Raw genomic sequence first — 25,298 nt, 5'->3', positions numbered from 1 at the left:
ATAAAAAAGTAAGTGGAAGGATGTTAATTCATTTAGATGGAGCAGATTTACAAGGTTTTAGGGAGCTCTGAAAATGCAGGCTTTCTTTTCTGTGACCTATTTTGTATATGCAATGTTGAGCAAATTCAAAGACATTTGGCATTATCATGCACAATGATTGCCTGACAAGGAATATATTCATACACTAAAGGCTAGCTATGTAAATATCTTTAAAAAGTAGCCATACATATCATTAGTATGTGCTCTGTAAACCCGCCAAAACAGAACAGTCTCTATATTAGTCTCCAAACTCCACTAAGGCATGCTAACTCAGTCCACCAAACAAAATAAGTGTTTTCCATCACACAAAATAAACATTTTACACTAGATCCCCTCAATCTTCAAGAGAGCAGGTTTTGGGTACCTTGACTAACAATATACTATCATGCTTTCCTAGTGTTTGTTTCAAAAATCTACTTTTCCTCCATCCATACCAGCTTGCTCATTTCCACTAGGCAAAACCTTCAAAGGGTGAAAGCTCTAGAGTCTAAGCTGTCTCATCTCATCCAACAATTATAAACTGTAAACATCACATAGTTTATGAATGATAATGGCTAGGTTTACATCAATAAAAATCATTTGACTCACCAAAGTTTCCTAAGCTGTTCTCTCGAGTATCTACACATATTTCCAAGGTCTTTACTTGGCGAAGATCATCAACACCAGTCAAACCTTGCTGCAATAGAAAAAACAAAAATAATGTAACATGTGAAAAACTCTTAAGTGAACTGAAACTGTGCTTCACTTTTGATATTGTATGTTTTTGGCCTCTAAAAGGATGGTAAAGAATGGGTACATACGCGGTGAGCTCTGCTTTCAGCATGCAAATGTATACTCTTTTTGAAATGCCGCTTATGTCATCAGGCAGATGAAACATTGCAGCACCTTATATGCATAAGGATTAGGTCCTGTAGATCTGCACGGATGGAGTTACTAGACCCAAGGAACACAATACTGAACATAAGACTGGTACAGTTCTTGACATTTCTCAATCCCTAGTGAAGACAGATGCATGGTCACAGCTGGGGTAAGATGAATGATGAAGAATGACTGAAGAGAAACCTTGTAGGTATTTTAATTATGGGGGGTCACTAGGGTCAATTAACCTTTGCTGCTTCCTATCCAGTCAGGCAGAGGATTAATTTGACATTACCTTATCTTCCCCATGGCTTTCAGCAGCTTTTCCACAAATTTGCACATTGCATATAAGTAGCTATGCTATGGCGGAAAGGCTTGGGGCCATGACGTTTTTGTTGTTTTCTTATCCCGTCAGGTTGAGTATAAGTTTCACACAAGCCTATAAGTTCCACATGATAAATATCAGCACCTACTGGACAAATTTGCAAATGGTTTAGGTGTATGCCAGTTCTAGACAGCAATGTTGGCTCTCTTTGCACTTATCCTTGATTTCTCTTCTGTAGGCCCAGCAACTATTGTATTAATATATGAGAAAAACAAGGGTCCTAGACCTCAATTTAAACCAATCCTTAGTTGATTATTCAAGTGAATTCAGAGCATATAATCAATCACCAGCTCATAGTAATAAATACAAAAACAAAAGAACAAACAATAACGCAACAGACTGAAATATTACCAAGCAATTTTAATTCATTGCTATTTTCTTATTCAAGAGTGGTAAGATACCAACTCGTTGTTACCAAAGGATCACAACAATATAATCAATATATTCATAAATAGATGTGCCCCCAACAAGGGAACGTACATAGATAGAAGTGATAAAGATTGATATAAGTGTTTAAAGAAAAAAGGAGAAGGAATCAGAAAATGGTGACAAAAATGATTACAATAATTAGAGGACAAATAGGCAGTTGGTTACAAATCACCATCCAACAATATATATATTCACCCGGCCTAAGTATAGTTCATATGTATAGTTTTTGATCGAATATAAATTCCAAGCTAGGCACGTCAAATGAGAACCAAGGTCCAGGGTGAGATCAAAAGGTGAGCGTCGACGTTTCGACTCGTCTTTAGACTCAATGGGTAATTTATACCTCGGCCGTACGAGTCTTCATCAGGACAAAGAAGAAAGAAGGGGCAGTTTCACCAAGATTGGGTGATCCTGATGTCCCCACATGGGAGAACCATGAGAAATTATCAACCGTGTAAAAACTCATTTTAGATTTTACCAAATCACATGATCTGTTTTGCATGTTTTAAATTGATGTTTATGGTATATGGTAGGGTGAGTACCAGTTTGACATTAACCTATCCATTTTCCTGGCTAAATATCTGCACCTTCTGCAGAGAATTTGCAAAATGTGCTCATTGCTTAGGCTTATTCCAGTTTTAATCCTTATATTGGCACTCTCTGCACTTCATGCTTGATTTGTTTATTGTAGCTGTCACAATTTCATCCCCCTAGTACATATGACTATATATCCCAGAATGCCTGATGTGTGGTCTGTCTTCTATCTCTATGTCCCTCGACTGCTTCTGCTTCCTACAATTGCTCCTCCCTGAAATCCTTCAGTGCTTGACACCTGAGTTGTTTTGCAGTTCTTGTTCTAGGAGAAGCTGACTTGCCGTTTAACCTATCCTTTGTGGATCCCTTGGAGTTCGTGATCATTCCGCTGTCGAAGGGCAGTTGATTAGTGGTTCGCCTTTGTTGGAACTCCGTTGCTGGAAGAGGTTCACGAACGCGCTGTGCGTTTCCGTGACCTTTCACCTGTATTCAGCTGTGAGCCTCGCTGCGCGAGTCGCGCTGAAGAGCTGGTTAGTCTTTCTCTGCCACGCTGAAATACGATCTCTGTAGGAAGGTTTACCCGAACCTTTGGGACTACGGAGATACATTTCTGGAACCGCTAGTGATGTAACTAGAGTGAGTTATTCTATTTCTTTTACGTACTTTGCTTTCTTTGGGGCCATCTGTACTCGTTGGATTTGAATACACCACGGAGCCGTTGAGAGGCTCGGATTCTTTTCATTGGGAATATCTGGCATCTGGAAAGAGGCGGTATTTATTTCCTGCAAACACTGCTTCAAGAGCTAGAAGAGACGTCGTTTATAGATAAGTAGGCTCCTACCCTTATCGACTTTAAGACTGCTGTTAGCTAAGGCTTTAGCTTTCTAGAACTGTTGATACCAGAACTTTCTTTTCTTTTTCCTTGCTTTATTTTTACCTTTTGTGCCTTTTATATCAGGATGCTTGTGGCAGCCATTATAAGTGAGTGGGTATTCATACACATATAATATTGTGCAATGCATTTAGGGGTAGTGGGGGAGTACTCATATGTGTTCCTTGTGTCTTCATGCAGGAAACAGAATGCAGACATAATGTGTGATCAACTACCCTGTCATCACATGCTGTAGATGGTTTCTGGCTGCCAGACTGTTATATTTTATTTCTCCATTTTTCCCCTTCCCCTTGTGAGGTCCTCTCTGTGGAGTGTATACATATATGGCTCACATGAGGTACCGCAAATAGGGAAGGGAAGAACTAGCATCATCATCGCTTCTGCTGTACCCGGCTTCGCAAGGTTATTCAACCTGCCTTTGTTTGTGACAGAGTGACAAACCCACGATTACCTACAGCCCGAGCGATGGATACCAATACAGTCCACCTTCTTTCTTGGAGATCCTTACAGCATTAAGGATGGAAGTAGATGCATTCAGAGGGGAGAACCAGGAAATGAGGAATGAAATGGGTACCCTTAGACGTGAGGTTGCTGGTTTAGCCCGATCTAGTCCCACCAGTTCCAGAGGGGCCCAATATATCAGGGATTATACATTACCACCTCCTGTACAGTCCAACCCCCCCTCAACACAAGGAGGGCAAGGTCTTTCAACCATTCATGTTATTCAAACAGTGCAAGTTTGGCACATTCTTAGGACAGCGTAAACTGCATTTCATGTGTAAACCCACTGTCTTTCACGATGATCAGGCAAAGACAGCATTCATGTTGTCATATTTAGGAGGTAATGCGGCGAGTTGGTCGTTTCCTCTGATAGAAAGAAATGATCTTGTATTATCTAATTTTGCTGAGTTCTGTGTTGAAATGCGCAAAATATTTGATCGAAAGGCACATATGCTCTCTTTAGATAAAGAGCTTATCACGCTCAAACAGGGATCACAGGATCTTTTGTCCTACATAACTAATTTTAACCGTCTTGTTATTGAAACTGATTGGCCAGCTGAAGAAAGAGTCTCCTTGTTTTACCAGGGGTTGAGAGGGGAATTAAAGTATGTCCTGGCCCAGGTAGTGAACATGCCTACCACATGTGACGAACTAATAGATCTAACCGTGCAGTTGGATCATCGATTACAAGAATGGAAAGGCGACAAACACCGTTATAAGGTGCGTGTTCCAACCTCTAGACCGAGAGCTGTAATTGAAGGAACGCTGTCATCAAACGACATTACAGAGCCTATGCAGATAGGAGGAGTACGGGGTCCTTTGAGTTCCGAGGAACGAAACAGAAGACGCAGTCATAAACTCTGCATGTACTGCGGAAAGGCCTGTCATTTCATCAAAGACTGCAAATCCAAAATCAAGGGTGCATTTAAGGACGATAAGAGTGCTAGAAACATCCCTGTGGTAGATTATCCCTCTAATGCATCGGGAAACGAGTATGCTCGGACAAGCTAGAGACCCCTTGTTTGAGCCAAGAAGAGATGAAAGAGGTCTGTCACGCTGTAGCGAATACCATTCAACCTTCAGTGCCCCACATGAATTTGTATGTCACCATTAAATGGCCCGGAGAAGTGCCTGTGTTGGTACACGCAATGGTGGATTCAGGGGCTACTGGCAACTTCATCGATCAACAATATGCACAGAGGTTGGGAGTTCTGTGCATAAAGAAGGACACGCCTGAACTTGTGAAAGCAGTGGATGGTTCTGATCTGACGTCTGGGCCGGTATGTTTTCATACACGCCAACTCATTATGCAAGTAGGACAGAATCATTACGAGCATATCTACTTTGATTTAATAGATGCTCCACAGTTTAAGCTGATCCTAGGGATGCCGTGGCTGACACAACACGATCCTATAGTCAAATGGGCGGCTCGTACTATCACCCTCAGTTCAGACTATTGTTTGGACCACTATACTCAGAATCGAGTACACGAAGAAACCAGAGCGGAAACTCCGGCAAGTATGCTAGCAAGTAGAGGGAGAGAATTGAGCGTTAATGCTGTCTCCACACTTCCAGAAGTCTACACTCGCTACCAGGATGTCTTCAGTGAGAAGGAAGCCAGTAAATTGCCCCCTCACCGGGAATATGATTGCGTAATAAAAATGGAACCAGGTGCTAGCATTCCTTGTAGTAGGATATATGCCCTGACAGAGGCTGAAACTGCCTACTTACAGCAATATCTGAAGAAGTTATTGGAGTCTGGATTCATTCGACTCTCTACTTCCCCTGCATCGTCACCTTTGTTTTTTATCCCAAAAAAGGAAGGGGGCTTACAACCCTGTATAGACTACAGAGCAATCAACAGGGTAACTAGAAAGGACAGGTACCCTCTCCCCTTGATACCGGTATTGCTGGACCAGTTGAAGGATGCTAAAATATTCACCAAGTTGGATCTGAGGGTACATATCACCTCGTAAGAGTACAAAGAGGAGACAAGTGGAAAACCCCTTTTCGCACTAAATTTGGGCTGTACGAATATCAGGTCATGCCCTTTGGCCTCTGCAACGCCCCCGCGGCATTTCAATTCTTTATGGATGAGGTGTTAAGGGGCTTGCTGGATGTGTCATGCATCGTCTACATAGACAACATTTTAATCTATTCCACCACACAAGAAGAACATGTTAAGCATGTTGTAGAAGTTTTGGAACGCCTAAAGATGCATGAATTATATGCCAAATTGGAGAAGTGTTTGTTCCATGCAACAGAGGTGGAGTTCCTGGGTTACGTTATTGGACCGAATGGCTTACGCATGGATCAGAAGAAAATACAAGCCATCATCCAGTGGGAATCCCCTTCCTGCGTGAAAGCCTTGCAGAGTTTCCTAGGCTTTGCAAACTTCTACAGGCGATTCATTAAGGAGTTCTCCAAGATCATACAGCCATTAACTAACCTACTAAAGAAAGGAGAGGTCTTCCAGTGGACTGTCTCTGCCGAACAAGCCTTCCAAGCTCTAAAGGCATGCTTCATTACAGCACCCATTTTACGGCATCCCAATGCCAGTCAGCCCTTCATGATGGAAACAGATGCATCTCATTACGCCATAGGAGGCATACTATCGCAAAGAAATCCTGTAACAGGACAACTCCATCCCGTGGCCTACTTTTCCAGAAAACCGTCAATCTGTGAAGTTAACTACAGTATCAAGGATAAGGAAGTATTGGCCATAAAAAGGGCGTGTGAGGAATGGCGACATCATCTTCTGGGGTCAGACACACAGTGGAAATATACACTGATCACCGTAATTTATTCTTTCAAAAAAGTGAGAAAGCCTTAACTCCTCGCCAGTTACGGTGGTCTTTGTTCTTCTCGGATTTTGATTTTGTGATCAAATATCGTCCAAGCTCACAAAACAGCAAAGCTAACGCTCTTTTGAGACCAGAGTCTGTACTAAAGAACAATCCTTCAGCCACTGAAGACCCCCCTATCATCCTACAAAAGGCTTCCTTTTCTCCATATATAATAGCGATAACAAGCTCCTCTGATTTCTTGAAACAAGTAGAGAGAAAAGTAGAATCCTTGGATACACAAGCCTGGATTGCCAAGGAGCCATTACAGAGAACATTAAAAAACAAGTTACTCTTTAGGGACAAGCAGCGGTATGTACCTGATAAAGAGCTACAGAGTCAAACCTTGCAATGGAACTGCCGAGCCCTCGAGAAAGCCTGGAGAAGGGAACCAACACCGGACAACATGACCACCCTCAAGCTCGCCACCTGGAAGCACCACCAACTGATCCGCACCGCCAAGAAAACTGCATTCAAGGACCGACTGGACAACAACGCACACAACTGCAAGGAACTCTTCAACATCGTGAAAGAGCTCTCCAACCCCAACGCAGGAAGCAACGACATCACCCCTTCGCAAGACCTCTGCAACTCCCTCGCCTCCTACTTCCACAACAAGATCGCGGACATACACAACAGCTTCAGCATTCAACCGACGCACGCCACGACCGCAGCAATGCCGCCCACCACCACCCTCCGCGCCTGGACTCCGGTCAACACCGAAGACACCGTCCGCATGATGAACTCCGTCCACTCCGGATCTCCGACCGACCCCTGCCCTCACCACGTCTTCAACAAGGCGGACGCTGTCATCGCACCCCACCTGCGGGACATAATCAACACCTCCTTCGACACCGCCACCTTCCCTGAGAGCTGGAAGCACGCCAAACTCAGCGCTCTACTCAAGAAACCCACAGCGGACCCCACCGAACTCAAGAATTACCGCCCCATCTCGCTCCTCCCGTTTCCAGCCAAAGTCATCGAGAAGACCGTCAACAAACAGCTGGCCGCCTTCCTCGAGACGAATGGATCCCTCGACCCCTCACAGTCTGGTTTCCGAGCCAACCATAGCACCGAGACCGCCCTCATCGCCGCCACCGACGACATCCGAGCCCTGATGGACAACAGAGATACAGCGGCCCTCATCCTCCTAGACCTCTCCGCGGCATTCGACACTGTCTGCCACCGCACCCTAGTGCAGCGCCTCAGCAACGTCGGAATCCAGGAGAAGGCACTGGAATGGATCATCTCCTTCCTCAACGGAAGAACACAGAGAGTCCGCCTACCACCGTAAAAGTCAGAGGCCACCGAAGTCAACTGCAGCGTCCCTCAAGGATCCTCGCTGAGCCGCATCCTCTTCAACGTCTACATGAGCCCCCTCGCGGCCAATGCACGCCAACACAACCTCAACATAATCTCCTACGCCGACGACACCCAGCTGATCCTCTCCCTGACCAACGACCCCGCCGCCGCCAGAGCCAATCTGCACGAAGGGATGAAAGATGTAGCCGAGTGGATGACGGCCAGCCGCCTGAAACTGAACTCAGACAAGACGGAGGTCCTCATCCTGGGCTCCTCGACCTCCGCCTGGGACGACTCCTGGTGGCCCCCCGCCCTGGGCACGGCACCCAAACCGACGGACCACGCACGCAACCTGGGCTTAATCCTGGACTCCTCCCTCTCCATGACCAGGCAAGTCAACGCCGTCTCCTCGTCGTGCTTCAACATCCTACGCATGCTGCGGAAGATCTTCTGGTGGATCCCCACCGAGACCAGGAAGACCGTCACCCAGGCCCTCGTCACCAGCCGACTGGACTACGGCAACGCCCTCTACGCCGGTACCACCGCCAAGCTCCAGAAGAGACTCCAGCGGATCCAGAACGCCTCAGCCAGACTCATCCTCGACATCCCACGAAGCAGCCACATCTCCGGACATCTGAGAGACCTGCACTGGCTCCCCGTCAACAAAAGAATCACCTTCCGTCTCCTCACCCACGCACACAAAGCCCTACACGATCAAGGCCCGAGCTACCTCAACAACCGAATCAACTTCTACGCTCCCAAACGCCACCTCCGATCAGCCAACCACGCCCTCGCCGCCGTCCCCCGCATCCGAAGAGCGACAACAGGAGGAAGGTCCTTCTCCTACCTGGCCGCCAAGACCTGGAACTCCCTCCCTCCCGACCTGCGCCTGACCCAAGACCACCTCTCCTTCAGGAAGAAGCTCAAGACCTGGCTGTTCGAGCAGTAACGGCCCCCCCCCCCAAGCGCCTTGAGACCCTACGGGTAAGTAGTGCGCTCTATAAATGTCTTGATTGATTGATTGAATGGACTCATGATTCTTCCTTAAGCGGACACATGGGCGTTCAAAAAACATTACAGGCTGTATCTAGATACTTTTGGTGGGAATCGGTACGGAAAGACACGGAAGAGTATGTTTCCAGATGTCCAATTTGTACTCAAGCCAAGGCACAGCATCAATGAAGTAGCGGACTGCTACGGCCCATACCTATACCCCCTGCTCCATGGCACACAGTGTCCATGGATTTCATAGTGGAAATGCCTCTCAGTTTCGGTAACAACACCATACTAGTAGTAATAGACCATCTGACCAAAATGGGTCACTTCATAGCATTGACCAAGTTGCCCACAGAAGGGGAATTAGCCACGGTCTTTCTGCAAACGTAGGACATTTACATGGTATTCCCTCCATTCTTATCACAGATAGAGGAACATAGTTCACCTCCAAGTTTAGGAAGGCTCTGTGTGAGATCATGAAGATTGACACTCGTCTGTCAACAAGTTACCATCCGCAGACAGAAGGCAAAACAGAGAGGCTCAATCAAACATTAGAGCAGTACCTAAGGTGTTTTACCCTTCAGCAGGGTGAGGAATGGAGAACGCTCTTGTGGACGGCTGAGTTCGCCTACAACAACGCTACCCATTCTTCTTTGGGATGCTCGCCCTTCTTTTGTCTCAATGGGTATCATCCCAACTTACTGCCATTTGAGCAACCAGGGCTTTCCACCCATCCCACCATTCAGGAACACCATGCTCACCTCACATCCATTTTATAAGATGCCAAGGTACATTTGGAGGCAGCCAGAAACCGCGACAAACTACAAGCAGACAGAAAAAGAACCCCTGAACCAGCATTCACTCTGGGTGATAAGGTGTGGTTGAGTACCAAACATTTGAAAGTCAAGGGGAATACTCGATTGCAGCCTAAATTTGTAGGTCCCTATCCCATTGTTGCAGTGATCAATCCAGTGGCCATGAAGTTAAAACTCCCCTCCTCTTGGCACATACACCCTGTGTTCCACGTGTCTCTACTGCAACCATATGTGCAGGGTACTAGAGCTTCTGTGAAACCTCGGCCTGTGGAAGTTGAAGGGGATGTGGATTATGAGGTGCGGGCTATTCTTGATTCCAAGAGGGTGCGGGACGCCTTGCATTACCTGATTGACTGGAAAGGGAATGGGCCTGAAGAACGCTCCTGGGAACCGCGCACCAATCTGCACCGTCAGGGGCTTCTGAGGCGCTTCCACACCTTATTCCCTTCTAAGCCTGGTGGACCGCCGAGACTTCAGTCGTTGAGAGGGGGTTCTGACACGATTTCAGCCCCCTAGTACATATGACTAAATATCCCAGAATGACTGATGTGTGGTCTGTCTTCTACCTCTCTGTCCCTCGACTGCTTCTGCTTCCTATAATTGCTCCTCCCTGAAATCCTTCAGTGCTTGTTGAGGAAACAGAAAATTCTATGTAGCCAGTGTGTCCCCCACCCGCACCCTATCCATGTACCTATGCTCCATGTATGTCCATGTTGTCATGTAATTCCTTTCCCGTGCCTGCCATAATAATGCCCCTGCATTTCCGTCTAATGTTGGCATGTCAGTTATTAGGCCTTCCAAGAATGAAACATTGATTCTGCACTAAGGCCTACGTTGCCAATGCATTTACATGGTACACGTTTAAATACGAGAAGCACACGTTTTCATGGCACAGTCGAGCCAGGCCCTGAATTCAGGCTCCGAGCCTCTTCTGACTCTAAAATGCTGCAGTTTAGGTATGCATCCCTGACCTCTCCCCTACTCCCTGCACAGCCGAGAGGTGCCCGGCCTGGCCTGCCTGCCAAGACGGTATTTTGCCTACAGTTATCTGCTCAGCCTCCGCAAAAACACATTCCAGTCTAATGAAATAGGTAAACAATTTCCGCCTGCAGAGCATAGGGCCTAGCCTTCCTGTCTCCATGCAAGTGATTTACTGAACCCGTTGCCATAGTAGGCCCATGGCCCCCGCAACGCACGAAGAAACATGTGCGCACACTAGCATTTAGTGATGAACAGCCTTTACTCGAGAGACCTTTATTTCAGACAATACATCCTCAAAACACAAGATATCAGATATGCCAAAGTTACAGGTCGTTCTGACATCCCAGACTCTAGACTCCTCTACTAGTGCTAAAGACAACCCCCAGCTCTCCCCAGTTGCACGTCAACTTCACGTCATGATCAAGTTGCTCACACACATGTAGGGTAAAGGTTTCTGCTGACCCTGCAGACCTCCTCTATGCATCCACCCACCTATGACACTTCTATGACTCATCAAGTGAACATCCATGTGTACGCCTCCTTACACGCCTTCTTTCACGCCCATGTGTTCTTATCTCTCTCTTCTCCTGCTCCGCCTGGAGTGTTCCGCCTACTGTATTCATTGCAATTATGTGGTTTTACTATATATATTGTGTGATGTTAATAAAACGTTAGATATCTCTTCCTGAACCTTAGTGGTGATGGAACCCGATTCTCAGTGACTCGAGTCATTTGAATTAAAGCCCTTTTGACTCAGATACCACAGACTCTGCCTCTCATTTTATGAGCGATCCTTATGGTTATTAATGTATAGAAAAATAGTCCAGGTAATTTTATTTACCACATAATCTGGCGCCTGAACAGGGACGAGTCCCCTTCCCCACGCGCCGGCGATGTAAGCGCAGCCCCCTGACCCCTTCTGCAGCCGTGACGGACCCATTCAGTGCACATCCGCGGGATTTCCTGCCAACTCCCTCAGGCCCACGGAGGAGACGGAGACTGCGACCTGGCATCCACACGAGGCGGTGAGGATTGCGGACTGTCCCGACCAGAGCCCAAGCCGAGAGAGCAAGGTCCGAGGTATCCCGAGGCCCACCTGTTCCGAGTTCCGAGGCGCATGCGTAGCAGCAAGAAGCCGTAGCAGTCCAGTCCAGTCCAGTCTCGAGTTTCCGAGGCCTTCAATTTTGCTTCCCGGTGAGTACCGTTGTTGGGAACGCATATAGACGGGTTCATTTATTTGAGCCCGGTCAAGACGGGTCTGGATACACAGATCCGGTAAAGACGTGTCCATTTAGGTGGATGCGGTATGACGTGTCTCCTTATGAGACCGGTATGACTGTACTGTTCTAGCAGTGCATCCAGTATAGTATTGTATTTTGGAGTTTTTCAGACTTGTGTTATTCTATGTACCAGGTAGTATCTGTAATGTTTTAATGTCGTGGTATGAATGATTGTTTACAGTCTATTATTGTGCTTATTGTGTTTTTGTTCAAGCTAGTTCAAACATGCCATTGTTTTCGAAATTACGTCAGATAGGGACTAGGAAAGGGATACTCGAAGAAGCAGTTCCCGTCCCGCCTAGGGACACTCCTGGACATTTTATGTACCAGAAGCATGGCCTAGATGCCATACTGTTTTTAGATTTATGGGTGGATTACACGAAGGATCTGGAAGAGAAATATAGATGGCCTGTCTCAGGGACATGGGATGCTGATTGCATCATGAGAGTAGAGGAAGCACTGTGGAAAAAGAAAGCCAGACAATCCCAGAAAGATGCCATAGAGTTGTGGCGTAAAGAAGCACATTGAAGAACAGAGAAAGGAGTTCACAAAGCAGAGAGAAGTAGAGAAGCATCAGAAAAAGCCAAAGAAAAAGAGCTACAAGAAGAAGGTGAACGGGTTAAAATAGAACAATTAGACAGACAAAGAAATGCCCTTATTAAAGGCATGTATCCCATCCTCGCCGAGGGCCTACCTAAAGTGACCCCGGAAGTACCTAGTAACTTGCCGCCACCATTGATTCCGACTAAACTCCGTAGTCATAAACAGACCGCAGCGGACATTTTTCTTTCCTCATATTTAGACGACGCTGCTCCAGAATATGTAAATGAAAATACACCTCCTCCCAATCCTATTAATCCTACTAATTCTTCTGCCACCCTCCCTACCAATCCTTTTTACCCAGCACCCGTAGTACAAGATCAACCCGCATTACCAGCGACAGCGCTGGCAGTAAAAGCCGACTCAGGCCTAGGCGACTCAAGTCAAGGAGCATCGGGAGGGGGGCCTTCTAGAGATATACTGCACACCCCACCACTGTTAAAACGATCATCACTACGAGATTTAGCACTACAGCACACGCCAAAAGCAGCGACATACCAATCCCTTAAACAGTTCCTTACTGATTGCATATATGATCCAGTACCGGGTGAGGGCACAATGCTCATATACTCGATACGTTTGAGACGTGTTCCAGACTATTTGATTACTCTACCAGGCATGAAGGAACATTTAGACAGAATATACCACTTTATTAGAACGGGGGAGGGACCAGAAAGTATTCACGAGGCCATGGCACATAGAAAAGTAGAGCTTCAACGCTTGCTCTTACAGTTTTTGATTAATTGTTTGATCAGGGAACAAGACCAGCCACATAAAGAAGTAACTAAAGTCATGACAAACTGGAGTGACAACATAGCTGCTGGTAAACATGATAAACAGAGTTGTGTAGATGCAATGTACAAGAAAATTCGCAAAGAAATTCTTGAGATACACAAGAAAGAACAGGCCGAGAAACAAGTCGAGGAGGACGACAAGGTCTCAGAGGACGATGATGCAGTAATAGAGGAAATAAATAAAATGAATTATGTAGGTAGGGCAAGACCGTTTGATAGACCCATACGCCTAGAATACAAGAAACGTTCTCTTTCTCCCATACCAGAACAATATTCCCTTGAACACATATTCCAAGCCACTGACCAAGCATTGAAAAAACGAGTAGGGAGTAGCGAACTTAGTACTATGCATGAACAGGAACTAGCCCGGTCAGCAGTTCAATGGGCTGGAAATTCTAGCATATATAAGGATGACATAGTAGCGCAAACATTTTTGAGTCTTCCTCCAGAAGAACAGCGTTTAGCTGGTATTTACATGATTCAACATCTCATCACACTGTACGAGAGTCAGCATTCTGATCCAAGTCCCCTATATAAATTATTGGACGATTTACTCCTAGCAAGATGGAGAGGCCTAGGTACCGAATTAATTAACGTCATTCTAGATCAACGACATAAATACTTGACTTTTCTGACCCCGCATTTGATTCCTGCTCCACACCGAGAAAGAAAGACCTTTTACATAGACAGACAGAATCCCCTACGAGAGGTTCATCCCGTTAGAACTACAGCGGGTGTGCTTCAACGAGTATACGTTTACACACCGTTAACGAAAATGGAATTATTGGAAATGAAAAAATTACTGCCCTGTCATGATAAAGACCCAGCAGGGTTCCACCGTGAATTAAAAGACATGCTCCGCATGGGGGAGTATACATACGCTGATACGATTAAAATGTTGAAAGTCCTGTTACCAGCAGGCATTTACGAAAAACTGAAAGAAAAGGAATGGGAGGTGGGAGAGAAAAAGATTAACTGGACAGAATTAGAAGACGAAGATAAAACACGAACCCCTGGTACTGGTCTCGGGGACAAAGCTAAAGAACTACCCGAGCTATTGATACAGGTTTTGCCGAGATTATTGACTACTAAAAAGGAAGATTGGGATGCTATTTCAGCCTGCAAACAGAAACAAGATGAAGACACTAGTGATTTTTATTCTAGATTCGAAAAATGTTTTCTTATTAATAGTGGCCTGAAAACAAGTAGTGAATCATACCCACATCTTTTTGTGACCAAATTAGTAGAGAATTCCTTATCACAGATCAAAAATAGAGTACTGAAGGTTGAGAGTACCTGGCAAGCAAATAGCCCTTCCCAAATGTTACAAATGTTACAGTACCACCAGAACCGAATTAGAGAAGAACAGGAACACGAAAAGAGACGTATGAAAGACACGAAAATGAAAGTATTAGCTGCTCAGTCAGTTCCAGCCGATGGCCAGAAAAAGGGCATGGCACCTGTAAAAGGGAACTGTAACTACTGTAAACAGCCAGGTCACTATATAAATGAATGTGCTGTCCTGAAACACAACATAGCTACAGGCAAGACGAAAGAAAGACCGCGTCCTCCTAGACAGGATCACATCCCGCAGAACACGCAAACTCCACAGAACACGCAACAGACAGTAGCTGTACCCCAACCCATTGCTGCCACACAACATGTCACGCAACAAATGTACCAGTATGCACAGTCAGACTATCCAGACTATCAACAGTACTCATGAAACACCCTAGAGAGGGAGGTTGGCTTGCCCCTTATCGAGGTTCCTGTGGATCAAGAGGGTCCCTATGTACATAGCCATGTATTGGGGAAAGACAGAAAATTTCTGATAGACACAGGGGCGAGCAGAACTACCATCAGTCATGACGAGGTTCCAGGGGCACCCCTCTCGGGCTCACAGAATATTTCCCTGGGATTTTCAGGAAAGCCTATTGTTAACGAAGTGTCAAAGCCAGTTTCCCTAGAAGTTGGTCCATTGTCCCGCACTTCAGACTTGTTGCTTACGAAATCATGTCCAGAAAACTTGCTTGGTATAAAGACATTGAAAGAACTAGGAGCAGTGATTTGTTGTTCTCCGGAAGGAGTGAGATTGTTTTTACGTGATTTTAAAGGACATTATGTATTGAGAGATTTTGACCCCAGACTCCAGAATGTACCACAGCATTTATGGGCACAAGGTCTGACTGATGTAGGTTATATGCACATTACACCATACCGTGTCACACTCAAGCAAGGAGTTGTACTGCCACGAATCCGACAATACAAGTTACCACCTGAGGCTGTAGTTGCATTACTGAAAATTGTTGACGAACTCATTGCACAAGGAGTGGTTGTAGAAACTGACTCCAATGTATGTAATTCTCCTATCATTCCGATTCTTAAACGAACTGACCCAAATGCACCACCAGTTTACAGATTAGTGATTGACCTCCGAGAACTGAACAAATGCATAATACCCCAGTACCCAGTGGTCCCAGACATTTCTTCACTATTGACTGCGATTGATTCCGAAGCGACGTTCTTTACTGTAATTGATCTCAAGAACGCCTTCTTTAGTGTCCCGATCCATCCAGAGAGCCAATACCTCTTCAGATTCTGTTTAAATGGCCGAAGTTTCAAGTTTACAAGGACTCCTCAAGGGTTCACTGAAAGTCCTAGTATTTACAGTCAAGCATTGAAAAGACAACTAGACAGTATTCACATGCCTACTGATACTGCACTGCTCCAATACGTTGATGATCTTTTGATCACAGCACGAACAGAACGAGACTGCGAACGTGCATCACTGACAGTCTTATACTTCCTGGCAGAAAAGGGGCCCAAAGTGTCCCCTTCAAAGCTACAATTCTGTGTCCAGCAAGTGGTATACCTTGGACACTTGCTGTCCAAGTGGGGTAGACAGTTGACACCCGACCGTATTCAGTTAATTGCACATCTTCCACAGCCCAAGCAGCAGAGCTCGTCGCTCTGACCCAAGCCTGTATACGAGCCAAGAACCTGAAAGTAAACATATACACAGATTCACAGTACGCATTCGGAGTCGTTCACGACTTCGGTGTCCTCTGGCAAGAGAGAGGTTTTCTGACCTCCCATGGAGCCAAATTACAGCATGGTCCCCTCATTCAAGCTCTGTTAGATGCAATACACTTGCCTACAGCAATAGCCATTATGAAGTGCAAAGCACATACGAAAATCACTGACACTATTTCTCAGGGTAACAACCTGGCCGATCGAACAGCTAAACTTACAGCTCAGACTCAAACAGACATTCCAGCTGACAACAGAAGTACCATCACTGACGAATTGCATGACAGTCAGGGATCCCTCACAAGATGTACTCGACATACAGACACATGCCACTCCAGACGAAATCAAGAAATGGACTGAACAAGGAGGGGTCCAGACAGATCAGGGATGGATGACAAAAGGCAAAGCAACATGGTTTCTCCGACTCCATGGTTCAAGATATCATTAATACAGCACATAGTCCAGCACATTTAGGAGAAAAAGCCATGTTAGACAGTTTACAGAACATCTGGTTCAACAAGCATTTACGTGCAGCAGCAAAACAGAAAGTGCGTACCTGCATGATCTGTTGTCAGTTCAATCCAGGCAAAGGCATTCCCGTGGAACAAGGTGGATTTCATCCTCCTGACCACCCTTTTGAAGTCCTCCAGATGGATTATATTCAGATGGACAGATGTCGAGGATTCAAGTATGTCCTCGTAGATGTATGTGCATTATCTAGATGGACAGAAGCGTACCCAGTCCCAGATTACACTGCTGTAACCACTGCCAAGCAGTTGGTCCGTGAATTCTTCCCGCGATACGGCTTGCCCCGTGTCGTGTACTCAGATAATGGACAGCCATTCTCTTCTGAATTGATGAAACAAGTTTCTCTCCTGTTAGGGTACCAGTGGAAATTCCATTGCGTACGACACCCAGAGGCAGCAGGCCTCGTCGAGAGACACAATCAGACTCTAAAAACACATCTAGCGAAGGTCTGAAAAGAAAAAGGCGTGGATTGGATGGTAGCCTTGCCGGTTGCCCTCTTTTACATGCGTATGGTAGCTCATTCCAGAACCGGACTATCTCCGTACGAGGTGGTTTTTGGTAGACCGCCGAATATGTGGGGTACGCCTATGCCACGCAGAATCACCGATGTTGACAGTAATATGCTGACAGATTACCTGGCTTCCTTGATGTCTGCACTACTTTCTTGTCGTTCACAGGTTGCCGCTGCCTTCCCCGACAATACCCACGTGAAAAGCCACGAAATCGTTCCAGGAGATCTGGTTTGCATTCGCAACTTCGACCGTTCAAGCCCTCTGGAGCCCCGGTGGCGTGAGCCGAAGCTAGTATTATTAACTACGAGGACCGCCGTCAAGGTCGAGGGCCGGAAGGGATAGCTCCACGCCCACCACGTCAAGCGATTTCATGGACCCGGCCCGGTAAAGGATTCTAAGGACTGTTTCGCTAAGGTTCCTGAGAACTGTTCAGATATTGACACTAAACGCCCTTTGCTAGAAAAAACTCCGCAACAGGAGTACAGGTCTAAGTTACGGTCTAGTAAGTCAGACAGCGTTTAATTGTTTAAGTCCCCCTCGGGTGAAGCGGTTAGACAGGTTCCTGACATGTATGAGATCGTAGACCCAAATAGACAGAGAGATAGGCAGAAAGAAATGAAAATTAAGTACTGCAAGAACCTCCGCAGTAGATGCATAATAACTCTGATCATTATGTTTTTTCTAAGTATATCGATTATATGTATAAGCTTGACGCTACATGTTTTCTTTCCTCCTCTTGGTTCACACATACATTCTTCCTTCAATGACACTGTAGAGCACACATTCAGTGACCTGCCACCCCATGAATTATCCTATCGACTAGCACTACGCAACAACACTTTTATTTGCATGTTACACCATTCTCACCAGACCAGCAATGTCACTAATTGCTGGGTATGTGGCCGACTCCCACCTTATCAGAAAATGAAGGGAGCTCTGCCCCTCTTTCCTTATCCGTTTTCGCACAATGGTTCGTGCGGAGCCTGGTTTGCTTTAATGTCATCAACACAAGACAGACAGTTTACAAATTCCCAGAGTGAATGGATTTGGGGGGACCTGAATACAGTTATGAACAAGGCATGTTTTCCCGATAAAGATGGTTTTCCCCAAAGGAAAGGAACAGACCTAGAAAATGAAGTGTACGAATTAGGGAATGTTTCCCTCAATTTCATGATTCTGAATGTCCAGTCCGAGATCAATATAGGTTCACCGTTTATAACAGTCTTACCAGTGAAAGGTGAATTATGCGTAAGGAAAAATGGTTCAGTGCACCTAGGACACAGTGATTGTAATACTGTGGTCGAATTCAATGATAAAGGAAAATGTACTTTCAAAGCTTCCCGCCATTCCTATTTCATTTGTGGTCAGATAGCTTATGTACGTCTGCCCTTAGACTGGGGTGGAACGTGTTATATTGCGTTCCTACTGCCACCTGTTTTTCTAGCCCCACCCCATTATCATCGAGATTCCCAACTCGTTCATGTAAGACACAAGAGGGAGATCGAATCCCCAATTGTCGATCAGACTGAGACAGTACTGGAGCAATATACAGATTTCAACAAAGGATTCTTTTTCTTCATAGGTCCCGTTTAAAACAGTAAATTAATACGCAGATTGACCAGAACACTGGAAGCAGTAGTGAATGAGACTACTTCTGCCTTAGGTAACCTGACTGAGGAGCAGTCTGCTATGAGACTTGTTGTTCTTCAGAACCGCCTTGTTCTTGACGTCATCCTGGCCGATAGGGGCGGAGCTTGTAGAGTGATCGGCTCCAGTTGTTGTGTGTTTATTCCTAATAACGCACCATCAGTGTATGCAGCAATAACAAGGCTCCATAAGATAGCTCACGAGTTACACCAGAACCCAGGCACTTGGACTTGGTCCGGTTGGCTCTGGAGTGTGATAGCAGCCTGGGGATGGAAAGTGTTATCATTCCTAGGGATCATCTTGCTCATAGTATTCAGTTGCTGTCTCTGTCTGCAATGTGGCCCAGCGATTTGCGGCTTGTGTGCCACTGCCTGTATTCCCCGTCCACGTTCACGTTCCCGTGCACGAATGAAAAGAAACGAGCAAATGATGTTATATGAACAAATAGATGGTCTCATGAAAATAGATATATCCTAAAGGGCGCAGTAGGGGACAAGGAGGGAATGAGGAAACAGAAAATTCTATGTAGCCAGTGTGTCCCCCACCCGCACCCTATCCATGTACCTATGCTCCATGTATGTCCATGTTGTCATGTAATTCCTTTCCCGTGCCTGCCATAATAATGCCCCTGCATTTCCGTCTAATGTTGGCATGTCAGTTATTAGGCCTTCCAAGAATGAAACATTGATTCTGCACTAAGGCCTACGTTGCCAATGCATTTACATGGTACACGTTTAAATACGAGAAGCACACGTTTTCATGGCACAGTCGAGCCAGGCCCTGAATTCAGGCTCCGAGCCTCTTCTGACTCTAAAAATGCTGCAGTTTAGGTATGCATCCCTGACCTCTCCCCTACTCCCTGCACAGCCGAGAGGTGCCCGGCCTGGCCTGCCTGCCAAGACGGTATTTTGCCTACAGTTATCTGCTCAGCCTCCGCAAAAACACATTCCAGTCTAGTGAAATAGGTAAACATTTTCCGCCTGCAGAGCATAGGGCCTAGCCTTCCTGTCTCCATGCAAGTGATTTACTGAACCCGTTGCCATAGTAGGCCCATGGCCCCCGCAACGCACGAAGAAACATGTGCGCACACTAGCATTTACTCGAGAGACCTTTATTTCAGACAATACATCCTCAAAACACAAGATATCAGATATGCCAAAGTTACAGGTCGTTCTGACATCCCAGACTCTAGACTCCTCTACTAGTGCTAAAGTCAACCCCCAGCTCTCCCCAGTTGCACGTCAGCTTACCTGTTCTATAGACGCGGAGTCGCTCGATCGCACTTTCCCGGTCGGCTGTTTAGTAAACAGTGGAGTTCCGGGTTCTGTGCGTCAGCGCGTTTATAACGTAAAAAGTGCGCGCGCATCTAGGAGGACGGGAATAGTACTGGCGCGTCATTGTTGTCAACTAGCGTATGGGACGGGTGCGCAAGATAGTGTGGTGTGTACGATATACAAAACAGCTAGCCACGCATTGAAAATAAAGTGTGGCTTTAAATAAAATTGTTTTATCGTAATTACATAAATTATATCCACATGAAAATAAAAGATTACCACTTCATTTATCTTCTCCAGATACAACAGTCATTATCGCTTGTTGGTAAAATAAAGCTGCACAAAACGGTTATAACAGTGATATGTGCTACCACATTCACAAGCTATTTTAAGCATGATTAAGTCAGCATAATATGTAAAGTTAAAATTATACCAATCATGTTAATGTACTCATCACAGAACAATGATTATCCCATGCATACAGTAAACCACCCTACGTTATATAGTTATACCTCAGGTTAGTACAGGGAAGTATAGCTAGAAAAATTGTCACACTTAATTAGTCAAGCTGGAGACAAATCCTCTCCATTCGTCAGCAGAATTGAGCCCCTTGTTAATGGAATTGACTCTGTCAATCCAGTGACATTCACGACGTTGTAATATTAGTGAAATGTCACCACCTCTCTCAGGTACAGTAGCAATATCTATGACTTGCCATTTTAACTGGTCTGCAGAGTGATTTTTTTCTTGAAAGTGGCATACCAATGGAGCTGTCAGAACTGCCTTTCGTATGCGACTTCGGTGCTGTCCTATTCTCGCCTTAACCGGTTGTTGCGTCTGTCCAATGTAGGGCAGACCACAGGGGCACCAAATGCAATATACAACATTGCGTGTATTGCAATTGGAAAAGAACTTTAGTGTATGTTCAGAGTTTCCAAATTTGAAGGTGTTTGTCTTTGCTGTCAATGGACAGATCACACAGTTTCCACAGGGATGGTGGCCTAGAATTGGTGGAAGATTCCACAGTGTGTCTAATGTGCTCCCTGTCTTAGTGGTCTTTTCATTGGAAGATCTAACTAAGTGATCTTTCAAATTTTTCCCTCTTTTGTACGCAAACAAGGGCACCTCAATTGTGGGATCAATACTTTGTATGATATCCCAATTTTTCGTAATACTATTCCGGATTTTGTTGGTATGAGTACCGAAAGTCGTTACGCATACTATTTTCTCCATTTTGGCTTTTGGTCTGGTGATCAAAAGTTCTTCTCGGGGACAATACCAGGCACGTTTGAGCGATTGTTTGACTATTTTGTTGGGGTAACCTCTTGAGAGTAATTTATTCTTCAATATTTCTGCTTCCTTCAGATAATCCTCTCTGCGGGCACAATTGCGACGGATCCTCAGGAATTGTCCAAAGGGCAATCCATCTCTCAATGCCCTGGGGTGTTGACTTTTATAAGACAGTAAAGTATTCTTTTCAGTGGGTTTTCTATGAAGGGAAGTATATAGTTTGTTCTCATCATGTTGGATGTTTAAATCCAGAAATGGGATGGTATCTTTCTGTATGGTAGATGTGAAGGTCAAATGTGTTTGAGTGGTGTTCAGATATAAAACAAAACTCTTAAACTCCTCTTCATTCCCTCTCCAAATGAAAAAAATGTGGTCTATGTATCTATACCAGCAATTAATGCTGGTATAGAAAGGATTCTTCTCACATAGTACAAGATCATTTTCTACTTTGTTCATATAGATATTTGCCAAATTTGGAGCAAAAACTGCTCCCATGCTCGTGCCACCACATTGCTCATAATATTGTCCATTTGAGACAAAGTAGTTTCTCTGAAGTGCCACTTCTAATAAGGAAATTATAAAGGAAGTGGGAACATCAAATGGTCGTTGTCGAGAGTCAAGTAGTTCTTGTATGCATTCAATGCTTTCTTTTTGAGGGATGTTTGTGTAGAGTGCTGATATATCTAGAGTTGCTAGCCAATCAGTGTCTCTATTATACGCTCGGTCTTCTATTAAGTTTATCATGTGCATTGTGTCACGAACATAACTTGCTTGTAGGGGCACATAGTCTCTTATAAAAAAATCAATATACTTGCCAATAGGCTCTAAAATCGAGCCACATCCTGATAGGATCGGTCTCCCAGGTGGTTGTGTTGTACTCTTATGTACTTTAGGGAGAGTATAGAGGACAGGGGTTCTAGGATTAGTGGAATTTAAAAATTCAAATTCTTTTTTGGTCAGAAACCCCTGATCCAATCCTTCCTTGGTAATAGACACAATCTTTTCACGAATTTCATTAAGAGGGTTATGGTGGAGTTTTCTGTAATGCCTTTCTTCAGAGATCTGTTTATTCACTTCAGCCTCGTAATCAGTCCTTTCCTGTATCACTATTCCTCCCCCCTTGTCAGCTGGTTTGAATATTATAGAGGTATCCTGTTTCAATTTCTCAAGTGCTTGACGTTCTAGCAAAGAAATATTGTAGGGTGTAAATTGTTTACTATTTTTTAGTCTATCTACCCCTTCTAAAATCAATTTCTCAAAAGTGAGCAACTCAGGTGGCATCATACTATTGGTTGGGTAAAAAGTGGATGGCAATTTTAACCCAGTAGTAGATTGGTAACTGCTAATTTCGCGATCTTTAAAGAAGATTTTTAAACGGATTTTCCTGAAAAACTGGAACAACTCAGATTTCAGGTTGAAATAATTACTCCTCTCTGTAATGACAAATGAAAGACCTTTACTTAGCAAAGAGATTTCTGTGGATGATAGTGTATGTTTTGACAAATTAAATATGGGTATCGTATCCATGTTGTCTGTCAAATTAAGTGTGGGATCTAGTAAGGTTGGGGACCCCATTGGTAATGCTTGTTTCTTGTTTGACGTTCCCCTGGATACTGGTTCCAGACTCTTGTTTTCTTTGTCTTCCCTCCTCTGTCTAAAAAAGGTTGGCCTTGATGATTGAAATTGCTTGGGCCTGGCTGGCAGTCAGAGTCACTGGAACCCACTGATGATTCAGAGAATGTTACAGATTGGTTCTTTCTGAATCGACCCCAAGTATTTTGTCTATTTTGGACTGGGAAGGTTGAGAAATAATCTTCCTTTAAATATGGAAAGGCTCTCTCTTTGCTGTAAAATTTAATGTCTTTTGTTACTTTATCTGCTTTCTTTTTTAATTCAAAAGAATTAAACTCATCTATAGTTTTATTCAATTTGTCAAGGAGTACTTTAGCTTCTGTAACTCCGTCGTCGCCTAGCAATTCTTTTTCCAGTTCTTCTATTTCTTTAAGTTCAGCTTTTGAGTGTTCCAAGGCAGTTTCGACACCAAGAACCATCCAGTGTCGAGAACACGTCACTGAAATGCCACAAAAGCCGCTTTTAAATTTGGGATCGTCTCTAAAAATGCCAGGTACGTTTCGTATCTGAAGACCCTGGGGAATTATACCTGCACGTAGATAGTCAGTAAGCATACGAGCATGCAGTTCTGTACGCACGTGTTTCTTTTTAGCTTTCTCCAATTTCTCAATCAGCGCCTGTCTCGGACTGGTAGTATTCACAGGTAAATTAGAAAACAAAGACGGTCCACTTGTCAACTTAGTAATACAGCAACCACACCTATTAACACTCACTCTCACCTTTTCCCTAGATGTCCCCCATTGCCTAGTCCTGACGAGACCTCCATCTAACAGGTCGAAACGCCGTCGACGCTATAGGGAAGGAACCCATTCAGCACAGTGATTTGTGATTTCATATGGTCACTGTCAGCAATTATTGTATCATATTGCTTGGTCATTTCCCTGTGTAAATACCCATAACGCAAAACTGTATAGACCCTCTATTATTTGTGTTTGTTTTGGTTTTTTGTTCACAAAATCACTTGGGACGCACTGCACCTTTCACTGTACATACAATCTTTTGTATTTGTGTTGCTGTTGTAAATATGGACACTTTTCATGAGATGAAATATAAGAAGTCTTTCTTGTAAACTTTTGCATAGGTGTGTTTCTTTTTCTGCCAAATCCTTCTCTGTTACAAGTGAATATTGCTTATTTAAGCTGTCAAGTATTGTATATTCTATAAATTCGTATGCCACAGGAACCATTGTTCTTTGGATATACACTTTGCCCTGGTTCCGCTGTGAGTAGGGTTCCCTTGTTTCCCCTTTTCACAATTATGATGCCGGCGGAAGCCAGCCTTTCCGTGACGGTTGAACCACTGGCGGAGAATGTCTTCAGGGGCCCGTTGGGGGGAGTTGTGGGTGCACTGGGGGGGTACCATGGTACCCCACTACATTTCACTGCACCAAGTGGCAGGCACAGTGCAGTGCCTGCCACTTAGTGCAGTGAAATGCACAACATGCTCTTTTTAACATTGCGGCGGTGCTGCTGTCAGCAGCCTCCGACGCAATGTTAAAGGTGCAGAATCCAACCGCAGCAGTGGCGGTCCCATCATAATTGTATATACAGGACCGCCACACACATGGGGGTCGGACCCAATCACTGCTACGGTGGCGGGCGGACCAAGTCCTCCCGCCATCGTAATGAGCCCCTATATTCTTTTTCCTTTTTCTTGTTTTTGTGCTAAAATATGTCTTTTACACAAGGCTTAAGTCTGAATTACTAGTAAATCTTTAAAGGAAAAAGTTACTTACCTTTAAATATGGTTCCACAAGCCATACTATAGAACAATTCGCTGCCCCAGATCAGAGGATTCGGTTTGTATTTTCCACAAAGGAAATTACGAATAGGAGAGAAAAGATCATCTTTGTGCCAAAAATTATACTATGTCCCAGGCTTTCTGTAATACCCTGTTGATATGAGGATCAATCCCCTATAATGTGGAAGCCACAGTCAGGATGTAGACTTGTGTTTTGTTAGTGCTTACTTGGTGACCATTTCAACTAGTGTTTTCACAATTGATAGACACTATAGATTTGGTTTTAGGAAAATAGATTGAAATATTTATCTTGAAAAGTTTTATTTTAACACAGTTTGAAAAACAATTAGCTTGAAAACATTCAGGACCTTCTTTAGAGTTTGGTGAGCAGGACAT

At 44.7% G+C, this 25,298-nt stretch overlaps 1 protein-coding gene across 1 annotated transcript in view; it reads right to left on the bottom strand.

The window, feature by feature from the left end:
- Positions 1 to 25,298, bottom strand: part of LRRC56 (leucine rich repeat containing 56) — a 594,120-nt gene that overhangs the window by 428,122 nt on the left and 140,700 nt on the right. The window contains exon 5 of the mRNA XM_086958939.1: positions 628 to 715. Coding sequence (XP_086815065.1) covers positions 628 to 715 — 88 coding nt within the window. The remainder of the gene's footprint in view (positions 1 to 627; positions 716 to 25,298) is intronic.

The sequence above is a fragment of the Lissotriton vulgaris genome, chromosome 2_1 (genome assembly GCF_964263255.1).
Source record: "Lissotriton vulgaris chromosome 2_1, aLisVul1.2, whole genome shotgun sequence".
Lineage (NCBI taxonomy): Eukaryota > Metazoa > Chordata > Amphibia > Caudata > Salamandridae > Lissotriton > Lissotriton vulgaris.
This window is presented reverse-complemented; position numbering and strand designations above follow the sequence as displayed.